Raw genomic sequence first — 10408 nt, forward strand, 5'->3', positions numbered from 1 at the left:
CAGCAAAGACTATATTTTGGACTTGGATGTGACCTTAAAGACCTTGGGGAACAGTCTTCCCTTTTGGAGGCCCAGACTGGGCCACACCACACACTAAGGAGTGAGGACACAGGGAAAAGATGTCACTTTAGGCAAAGAACATCTTCTCCCATGCCTTAACCCAAAACATGAGCACCCTAGCCAAATATATTAGAATCCCAAAATTGGCTCCTAACAGTGTTCCTGAAGCCAGAGGCCTTCTCTGACAAGGTTAGTGAAAAAGAGTCTCTAATGCCAGAATGAGGGGCCGGGGATTTGATTAGGGGTGGAGAAAAGAATCATGGAAGACATGATGAGGGCCAGGCTTCAGAGGTCTGTTTCGAGGCTAGTCTCCATCTTGGGATTCTAGGCAGGTTGCTTCTCCAGCACTGATCCCCAGTAAGGTTAACCTAAGTTTGCAGATGGGAAAACTCAGGCCCTCTAGCGAGGGTGGTGGAATCACATTGTGAAGCAGAGCACACTGAGGAAAAGGATACCCAAGCCATCTGACTCTCAGACTGGCTAGCATCCTTTTGCTAGGTTGACCTCTTCTCCTGGCCCACTCTAGGCCCTTTGCCCCTGCTGTTTTCCCCTCTACTTCACCCCCTGGTCATTGGGACTAGCTCCTGATTATGAATGTAGGTATCTCTTCCCTCCGCACAAGATGCCTTTGACTCAGGATCCTGAATTCTCAGCTCTGGCCATGAGGCAAGATGTTCCCCTTACCAGGCTAGAGTCTCTTCTGCCCACCTCTGACAGTGCAGTCCCAGGTCAGAACCAGAGGAATCAAAGCCTTCATGCTCTCCTCAAAACATCTGTCAGAATCATGGAGTATGTCCAAGATCTGGTATTCCAACTATTTCACAGAGGTTGCCCAGGGAGGGAAGGGGCCTTGCCAAAGGTCCCACAACAACCTGGAAGTCATTCCTGACTCCTCTCAGTCCCCTCTTTTCCCATATGTAAAGCCCACTGGTTCTAGCATCTAAAAAGCTCTCATAGAACAGACAGGTTTCTCATGCAGGAGAATTCCAATTAATTTATGTAGATACTTCCCCCTCAAGGAGATGGAGCTTAATTTTCCACTCCCAAAGAATGGGCTACCCTTTGTGGCTTCCTTCCAAAGAGTGTGGTATGGAAAGGGGGCTGGGGGCAAGGAGGGGAGTAACTTTACAGTGGAAAAGCCTGACATACACTGCTACTTCAACCAGGTGATCAGAGTTAACATCAACAGTGATAAGACATTGGTAGTATGTACCCTTTATATGATGAGAATAGCATTTTCCTTCTGTGGTCTTCCTTCCCCAAACCCATAACCCTAAGCTAATCATGAGAAAAAACATCAGAGAAATCCCAGTTGAGGGACATTCCACAAAATACCTGACCAGTATTTTTCAAACATTGATGACTCCAGGTCATCAAAAACCAGGAGAGTTTGAGAAACAGTCACAGCCAAGAGGAGCCTATAAAGACATAACAACTAAATGTAATATGAGGGGCGCCTGGGTGGCTCAGTGACTTAAACTTCTGCCTTCGGCTCAGGTCATGATCTTAGGGTGCTGGGATCGAGCCCCGCATCGGGCTCTCTGCTCAGCAGGGAGCCTGCTTCCCCCCTCTCTCTCTGTCTGCCTCTCTGCCTACTTGTGATCTCTCTCTCTGTCAAATAAATAAATAAAATCTTAAAAAAAAAAGAATTGCCCAATAATTTGACACTTCTAGTCTAAATGTAATATGATATTCTGGATGGCATCCTTAACAGAAAAGTTACATTAAAAACTAAGGAAATCTGAATAAAGTATGGATTTCAGTTAGTAATAATAATATTGGTTTATTAATTGTGACGAATGTACCATGTTAATACAAGATCAATGGGGGGAAACTGGCTATAGGATATATGAATACTCTCTGTAATATCTTCACAGTAATTCTATAAATCTTAAACTTTTGAAATAAAAAATATATCTTAAAAACCTCCCGTATCCGCCCATTATACCACTCTCACCTGAGGAATAGCATCAACTTCCTCACTGCTCTCCCTCCCTCCAATCCATTCTCCTGGCATCCAGCAGAGGGCATTCTCTGAAACTGCAATCTGACCGTTTCTGAAGCCTTTCATTAAAACATGGGCGTTGGATGGAAAATTCGGGAGGTATATTGCAGAAGACCAACCTGGATATTTGTATGTTATCATTATTAGCCACAAAGGATCTAGAGGTATTTCTGGTGTCCGCCGAAATAAAGTTACTCTATCCAAAATTTAAAACAACTCAGCCTTCCAGAGGTCTGCCTTTCAGACACCCAAATCCTGATCCCTTCCCCAACCCATCACACAACTATATCGTAATTTCCCTTTGCTTTCCCCTTCTCGCTATTCACTCTTTGGCTCGAGCCATCTTTTTTTGCCCTCTTTTTCCAGGTCCAGTTCCAGGAATCCTACACCGTCTCTCTAAAACAGGAGAGCATTCCTGAATTATTAGGATGTAATGTCTTGACAGATTACTATTTTTTAAAAACTACATGCAAATGAGAAAAATGGATTCCCATGATTCCCCATGCCCAGCTCACACTAGGCCTGAGGAAAGGTTTGACGCACAATAAATAAAAAGATGAATCATTGAACAAATGGATATTCTAGGGCGCAGGATGTTTCTTTGCGCCTGCGCAGGAGGGAAAGGCGTGGGAAGCTGTTTGCTACCTGCCGGGGTCCACTGCTGCCGCTGGTAGGAGGTGGGGCTTTCTCAGCCTCGCCCTGCCATTGGCCAGGATGGTCCGCATTGCTCTGACGCAGCACCTCTGCGGCCTGCGGAGCTCTCCCGCAGAAAACCAATACCTTCCCCCCAACCCCGCCACACATACCACTGTCTTGCAGACCAGTGCGTAGAGGAGACAGTGATTTGAGGGTCTGTGGAAGAGACTGGCTCCTGGGGATGGCTCTCCAAGGGGGACAAAAGACTACAAGAAGCACTTTGAATTTGCTCAGAATTTTATTAGGATTACCAAGTTTCACAAGGAACAAGGAGGGGCTTCTGGGGGGGCGGGGACAGGAACACTGCAATGACAAGCGCCCTTGCATAGACACCAAGGCGGGCTAGCGGGCACAGCGTGGGGCAGGGCAAGGGATGGAGATAAAGAGAGGCTTGGGAGAACAGGGTGGCAGCAGAGCCCCCCAAGGCCACGGCGGCTCTCCCCGCTTCGGGATCAAGGGTGTCCACTCCACACAGCACGAGGAGGAGGATAGAGGGGCCCTGACCAAGGCATCACAATAAATACGTTTAGCAGCACACAGAAGCCTGCAGGAGAGGAGGGCCAAAAGGAAGGGGGAATCCCCCTTTCCCTTACCCCCAAAATAAGAACTCTGCAATTACTAAACCATAAAAATAAACTTTAAACCCGTGTACGAATTCGGTCACCCCCCAGAAGTGCAATGTGGGGCCGCGCGGCCCTAGCTGAGGGGGAGGGCAAATGGGGCAGGGGGAGAGGGATACAGAGAGGCAGCCCTTGCAAGGGTGAAATGTTTATCCAGTTTTGCCCCTCTTCCCCGGGTTGGCCCAAGCATTTTGGACCTGAAGCACCTCCTCCATGTCAGAATCAGAGTCTTCCCCTCCTTCTGAGTCTTCGATCCCTTCCTCCTCATCGCTTCCCTCCTCGTTATCACTCTCCTCGCCTTCTTGTTCACTGTCTGCAAAGAGGGAGAGAGGCAAGGAGGGGAAAATGGAGGGTGATTAGATGAACAGGTAGATGTCATTCTTTTTTTGTTGTTTAAACAAAAGAAATTTATCTTCTCACTGTTCTGGAAGCTGGAGGACAGTACTCTTTTAACAGGGAACAGAGCCCAGAGCCAGGGTTTTGGGGGCCTGGAACACTTGCCAAGCACCTCTGCTTGGAACAAGCCAGTGTGTGTGTGACAAACCTGTGTGTGTGTGTGTGTGTGTGTGTGTGTGTATGTGCGCCCGTGCGCGCGCGCACAAGGGAGGAGTGGAAGGGAAGCAGGAAAGCAGGGTGGGCTTCCTGCCTCTGGCCTATCAAAATTGATACTCTGAAAGTTGCTTTTTCTCCCCCTGTAATGTGTCAATGTGTGTGTCTTCCTGAGTTCTGATCTCAGCTGAATAAACCTTCTGTTCATTCCAAAGCAGCTCCCCCGCTTTCTCCACAGTCTGCTCTAAACAGGCCCCAGTCTGTCTTTTTTAGCCCAATCCCCCACCCCCCCACCCCAGGGCTGGGCAGATAGCTCTTCCTCCCCTTCTCTGAAAGAAGATACCATCCGGGGGGCACCTCCTTCAGTTTCTGTAACTGAATATATGTCTACACTGAATCTACTCATCTAATGCCTCCTTCCTTGCCCCTGCACTCAATGGAAATTTGCCAGAGACCCGATGGCCAAAACCCCCAGGAGCGGTTCGTCTTCTACCTCCAGCTCTTTCTATCTTTCCCAGGGACCCATCTCTCCAAGGTCTGCCTGCCCACAGCCAGGCTCAGACATCTCCCTTGCCCGCCCTCTACCAGGCTCAGACATCTCCCTTGCCCGCCCTCTACCATCCCCTTCCTAGCTAAGGTTTGACTCTACTGCCTTGCCCCTTGCTCATTCCCTCCTCCTACCCCACTGTGGTCTGTCTCTGCCCCCATTAATATACTGAAACTACTTTTGCCAAGGTCACAGCGCTAAATCCGATGGACACATACCAGTCCTCATTTTACCTGACCTTTCAGCAGTACTAGATACTGAGGACTATCCCCTCCTTCTGAGAACATTCCATGACCCAGTTCTCTTCCCAATTCTACCTTCTCAGAGCTTCAGTTTCCTCATCTATGATAGTACCTACCTCTTAAGACTTGCTGTGAAGATTAAATGAATCAGCCAGTAACAGTAAATCACTCAGAATAGTGCCTGGTACACAATAAATACTTCATTAATACTAACTGGTCCCAGAATCCAGGGCTAGGATTCTGCTCTGGCTTATTACCTTCTTTATTTACATCCTCTGACTTCCCAGACATAAAACCAATCACCTGCCTGGGCTACCTGTATCTTAGGTCCAACAGGCCTTCCCAACTCCATGTTCCTCCCTGTATCTCATCAATCCTGCCACCATGTTATTCCCTATCCTAAGAATTGGCACCTCTGTTTGCCAGTCATCCAGGCCAGACCAAACCTGGGAGTCATCTTAAGGACTGCCTTCTCCCTCAGACCCCGACAGGCAAACCTTTCTCCACATTTCCTAAAATGCATGTTTTGGTGAACGCTAAACAATAGTTTCTGTGGTCAAGAAGTTTGGGGAAATTCCAATTTTAAGTTCCACAATGTTTAAAAGGGTTTCTTACAGCAGGGCTTTTCAGAGCCTTTAAGGTGCTAATGTACATGTGACTCTACCTGAGGATATTAATGTATGCAGTATGTCCCCAACATATCTTACTGGACATTTTTGTGAGAAGCAGCTTTCAGAACTAGTGAAGGATCCTCAAAAGACAAACAAGCCTGAGAGTTCCCTGAAGTCCTGGGCTGGGTACAGAGTATGCTGAATTATAAGGTGTTTGTCATTTCCCTGCTTTCTGTGTGTGAACTTGTCCTTCTCAGTTTTCTACCCACTTCCTATCTCTTCATTCTTCCTGTGACTTTTGCTCTGTTACAACCTATCTACCCACCACCTAGAACTGGAATTTGTTTCTTTGGTTCTGCTAAGTTTGTAAGTTAAAGGTTCCCTGGTCTTGCTTTGTTTAAAAAGTTGCACAAAATGCTTCTTTTCCCCACAAGTGCAGACTGCATTCATGCCTTGATCCGGGCCAGCTTTTCTGAGAAGAGAAAAGGAGGGAAAACAAGAGGGGTTCTAGGCTCACCTTCCTCACTGCCTTCTTCTTCCTCCTCCACTGAGGAGTCTTCTTCAGAGATGTTCTCTACCTCATCCTCATAGTCATCCTGATTGTTGCTGTTATCCTGATCCTTGTCAGGGTCATCAGTGTCATTCTTGTAATCTTCGATGTCTCTGTCATCATCATCGCTGCCTTCATTGTCACCTTCATTGCCATCATCATCACTGCCTTCATTGTCGCCTTCATTGCCGTCATTATCTTCATCATCACTGCCCTCATTGTCTCCTTCGTTGTCACTGTCGCTGCTATCCTGGTTGTTGCCATTTCTGCCATGGTTGCCACCTTTGGGGTTCTCATCACCACCATCCGAGTTCTCATCACCATCAGGGTTCTCATTGTTGTCATCAGTATTCTCTTCATTGTCATCAGGGTTCTCTTCATTGTCATCAGTGTTGTCTTCAGGGTTCTCACTGTTGTCATCAGGGTTCTCATTGTTGTCGTCTGGATTCTCATTGTTGTCATCGGCACTCTCATTGTTGTCAGTGGTCTCATCATCAGAGCTCTCATTATTATCAGTGGTCTCCCTATCACCAGGGCTCTCATTGTCGGTGGTCTCACTGTCAGGGCTCTCATTGTGGTCAGGGCTCTCGCTGTCACAGAGGCACTCGCTAATGTCAGTTATCTCATTGTCAGTGGTCTCAAAGCAGTCAGTGGTCTCCATGAAGTCAGAGATCTTGATGTCATGAATGGTCTCATTGTCAGTGATACCATCACTGTCTGAGGTCTCACTGATAATGTCTTCCATTAGATGATAGTCATCAGAGTCTTCCAGGATCACAACCTCACACTTGTCCCTGTTTTTACTGTGGAGAAGCCTAGGGTTGAGTATAGGGTTGGTGGGAGGTAAGGCAGACACTGAAAGGTAGTAACTGGGGAGGCAGTAAGCTACAAGGGATCCCAGGGATGAGGTTAGGGTGGGGAAAGTCCCATTTCTGCTCCTGACTGCATGACCTCAGGGCAATCACACCCCATTTATGGGCATCACTCCCCACTTGTAAAACATATTGGACTGGATTCTCTCAAAGGTCCCTTTGGGGGGCACCTGGGTGGCTCAGTGGGTTAAAGCCTCTGCCTTTGGCTCAGGTCATGATCCCAGGGTCCTGGGATCAAGCCCCGGATCAGGCTCTCTGCTCAGCAGGGAGCCTGCTTCCCCTTCTCTCTCTGCCTGCCTCTCTGCCTACTTGTGATCTCTCTCTCCCTGTCAAATAAATAAATAAAAAATCTTTTAAAAAAAAGTCCCTTTGGCTCTACAAATCCTGTGTGACACTAGCCTAATCTTTATCCCATGCCTAACAAACCACCTCTCAGCCACAAAACCACCATCACCTTTCTTCCTTTTCTTGCTTCTTTTTGTTTGCTCTGTAGCCCCCTTCTCCCATCATGTAGTAGCGCAGAGGGTTAACCCATAGGTCATTTTTGATAATCTGTTGAAAAAGAGGGTCGGGGTGGGGGGAGGGGAACAGTTATGAATACAAGCCCCAGAGCCTACTCCCAATTCCCCAAGCATCCAGAGGCAAGCCTAGCAAGGCTTTCTCTGGCAATGCCAGGAGGAGCCCCACCTCAGCAATCCTATCAGCCTCTGGGAGGCTGTGGTTTGAGAACCAGCTGAAGAAGCTGTGGTTGGTGTCCTGGTTCTTGTGCCTGCGGGCCTGGGGTTCCTGGCCCCGGTGCCAGCGGATTGGAGTGGAGTGAGACACCAGCCGGCCTGGAGGGAAAGGAGGCTATGGAGAGGACAGCAGACAAGGACAGATGGGGGATGGGGGTGTGGATTTTCCCTAGGACTGCCTCTTACCAGAGCGGTTGCGCTGGAACTCCTTGACAATCACCATGTTTGTGAAGTAGGGGTTTGTCTGGAAGTACAGCTTCATCTTATAGCCCATGGAGATGTGTCTGAGATCCTGTACCTGCTCAGGATAGAGATAATGTTGGGATCCCCACCATACCAAGGCCCCTCCCACCCTACCCCCCTCACCTCCAAGGGCCAGATTCCTTGCCCAATCCTGGTAAAAAAAAAATGTATCTTTGGCCTGACCTGCAGATTGGTCAAGTAGCGGAAGATGTCTTCATCACGTCGGTTGATCAAGATTGAAATTTTGGGGTGGTTGAGGAACTGATGGAGGGAGCAGTTTAGGTCAAGGAGTGACTGTTCAATGAGAGAAGGAGGGAGGGAAGGCCAGGCAGGGCAGAGCAACAGAGAGGCTGGAGCAGAATTCCCTCTATGTTTATGTGATGTATGTGGAGCAAGTGGGTCATGGTACATGACCCACACTTTTCTTCCCATGATACTATGCAGTGAGCCTGTGTTTATGCAATGTCAAACCTCTGTGTTAGGTTGCCTTGCCTCGGTTCGTATTTGCTGTGTGTCTGGGTGTTTGTATTCAGAAGACATTGTGTTTCTGCGGGCTAAAGGCCCATGCCCAAGTGATGCTGTAACTGGTTGCTGAGGGCCTGGAGTCACATGATGTTCATTTAGGTGTCTGTGTCCACATGATATTGTGGATCTGGCTGTGAGGGTTTGTGTCCAAGTGATGCTGTGTGTCTGGGTGCTGAGGACCAATAGTCACATGATGCTCTGTGTCTGCATGCCAAGGACCCACGGCCACAAAATACGTGTGTGCCTGAGTGCTAACAGCCTGTGATCATGTGATACTTTGTAGGAGAGAGCCAAGGGTCTATATCAATGTAATTCCACCAGGAAGTTAAGCCCATGTGTTCCTAACATGTTGTATGTATGTCTGTATATGCCCCAGAGATAAGCTTTTCACCAGTAGCGAACAAGATTCTTCTTACTCTCTTATTTCCTTCATTTAACTCCTTGATCTCCACTATTTGATACTCCTTTGCCTGCCCCTTAAGGGGCTCCAGCCCCTTTCTAGTCCCCTTCTCTCCAGCCAGGATTGGGGTCTCCCTAGTACCTAAGCAGAGATCTAGCCTTTCAGAGCTAGGTGTGACTTCTGGGCAATTTCTTTGCTATGTGCCCTTCCCCTCCCTCTTCATCATTTCTGAATCAGTTCATCTTCTGTGTGTCCCTCCCCTCCTCCTTTCACCACCTCTGGTCTAATTTTTCTGCTGTGTGCCCCTCTCTTACCCTAGCCATTTCACTACCTGTGATGCATATTTTTTTAATATTACGTTCCTCCTCTCCTGTTTTCCATTTGTGGTCCAGGTTTTATGCTGTGTGCCCCTCTACCCCCTTTACCATCTCTAGTCCAGCTTCTCTGATGTTTTGCCCCTCTCCTTCCATTCCTCCTCCACCAAACCTAGTTATTTTTCCAATAGGGGTCCACCCCCACACCCTTTCTCTCCCCCCAACCCACCCTTTTTGTCATGGGCTCCTGGCCCATGAATATAGATGACAAGGATACTGCTTTGACCCAGAAGCCTGGAATATGCTGGATGATGAGGTCTCTGCGCTCCAGGAAGGGTCTTCGCATCTGAATGAACTTGCGTTTCAGACGGAGGAAGGCCTTGCCTGCCTTGATGTTCACCGCCTCCAGGTCCAGTTGAATGTTTTCCAGTGCCTGCAGGATGCACTCTATCCTCTCCGCATTCCTCTCCTTGCTATCCTTCTTCACCTTCCTCTGCTTCCTCTTCCTCCTCCTCCTCCTCTTCCTCACACTCTCCTTTTCATCCTCGTCGTCATCTTCCACGATGATGATAGCTTCTTCCTTCCCCCTCGGACCGGCTAACTCCTGGTACCCCCACTCCCCTGCGCTACAGGTTTCTAGGGCCTTCTCTCCAGCAAAACTGCTGGGCTCCATAACCTGAAAGTCAATTTCCACACTTCCCCCAGAAGCCTCCGAAGGAGAGAATATTTCTAGGCTCTCCGTAGGAGGGGGCTCCCCCCCGTACCCCGACTCCATCGCAGGCTCCCAGCTGGGACTCCCAGCACCCAGGGTGAAGTACGCACGGATTCCCCCCTCCTCCAGAATGACATAGGGCGGCGGCGGGGGCAGATCGGGGCCCAGTCCCACCCCCCTCATGTCAGCCAGCACCTGTGCCGCCTCGGTTTCCTCCCGGAGCCTCGGCCGCTGCTCGGGTGGAGGTAGGGGCAGTCGCAGGAGCGGCGGCGGCGGCGGCGGCGGCGGCAGCTGGTCGTGCTGAGAGGGCTCTGAGCTACTCAGGCGGCGGGCCTTGGCCGGAGGCCCCTCATCTTGGCGGTCCATGGTGACCGCGCTCACAGCTCAGGGGATCGCACTCGCCCCTTCGCTCTCAACCAGGCCGCCGCTGCCTGTCACACCTGAAGCTGAGCCGCAGCACCTCACGCCACCACCTCTCCTCACAGCCTCGCTCTGGCGTTCCCTCCCACAGCGCCTGTCCTACTCCCTCCGCGCCAAGTGTCCAAGACCCACCCCCTTCTTGACGTAAAAGGCCCGTTCTGTCCCTCCATTGGCTGCCAGCCCCCGCCGAGGCTCTCGCTCTCCCTCGACCTCTGCCCGCTCTCACGCAATCTGCTTGCCAACACCGCACCTCATCGCTTTCCAATTGGCTCCTCTCGGACCCGCCAATCATCGGGCTGACTCCCCCA

General features: G+C 49.7%; 1 protein-coding gene across 2 annotated transcripts; it reads right to left on the minus strand.

The window, feature by feature from the left end:
* Positions 1 to 2980: 2980 nt before the first annotated feature.
* On the minus strand, positions 2981 to 10211 carry TSPYL2 (TSPY like 2). 2 transcript variants are annotated; one of them, XM_047716093.1, is made up of 7 exons: positions 9246 to 10211; positions 7913 to 7990; positions 7673 to 7784; positions 7440 to 7585; positions 7207 to 7304; positions 5848 to 6683; positions 2981 to 3694 (listed from the first exon to the last, which is right to left on the minus strand). In XM_047716093.1, the coding sequence occupies exons 1-7, from the start codon at positions 10044 to 10046 to the stop codon at positions 3531 to 3533; spliced, it is 2235 nt and encodes a 744-aa protein (XP_047572049.1). In that variant the 5' UTR covers positions 10047 to 10211; the 3' UTR covers positions 2981 to 3530. The 2 variants fall into 2 exon arrangements, with proteins under 2 accessions (XP_047572049.1, XP_047572048.1); XM_047716092.1 differs by having other exon boundaries at positions 5848 to 6695.
* Positions 10212 to 10408: the final 197 nt, after the last annotated feature.

This window comes from Lutra lutra, chromosome X, assembly GCF_902655055.1.
Source record: "Lutra lutra chromosome X, mLutLut1.2, whole genome shotgun sequence".
NCBI lineage: Eukaryota > Metazoa > Chordata > Mammalia > Carnivora > Mustelidae > Lutra > Lutra lutra.

Coding starts and splice junctions, on each gene's coding strand:
- TSPYL2 (XM_047716092.1), bottom strand. CDS start 10,046: ATGGACCGCCAAGATGAGGGGCCTCCGGCCAAGGCCCGCCGCCTGAGT. Junction 7,785..7,912: donor GCTACTTGACCAATCTGCAG/GTCAGGCCAAAG, acceptor TATCCTGAGCAG/GTACAGGATCTCAGACACAT. Junction 3,695..5,847: donor AGAAGAAGGCAGTGAGGAAG/GTGAGCCTAGAA, acceptor CCCTCTTTGCAG/ACAGTGAACAAGAAGGCGAG.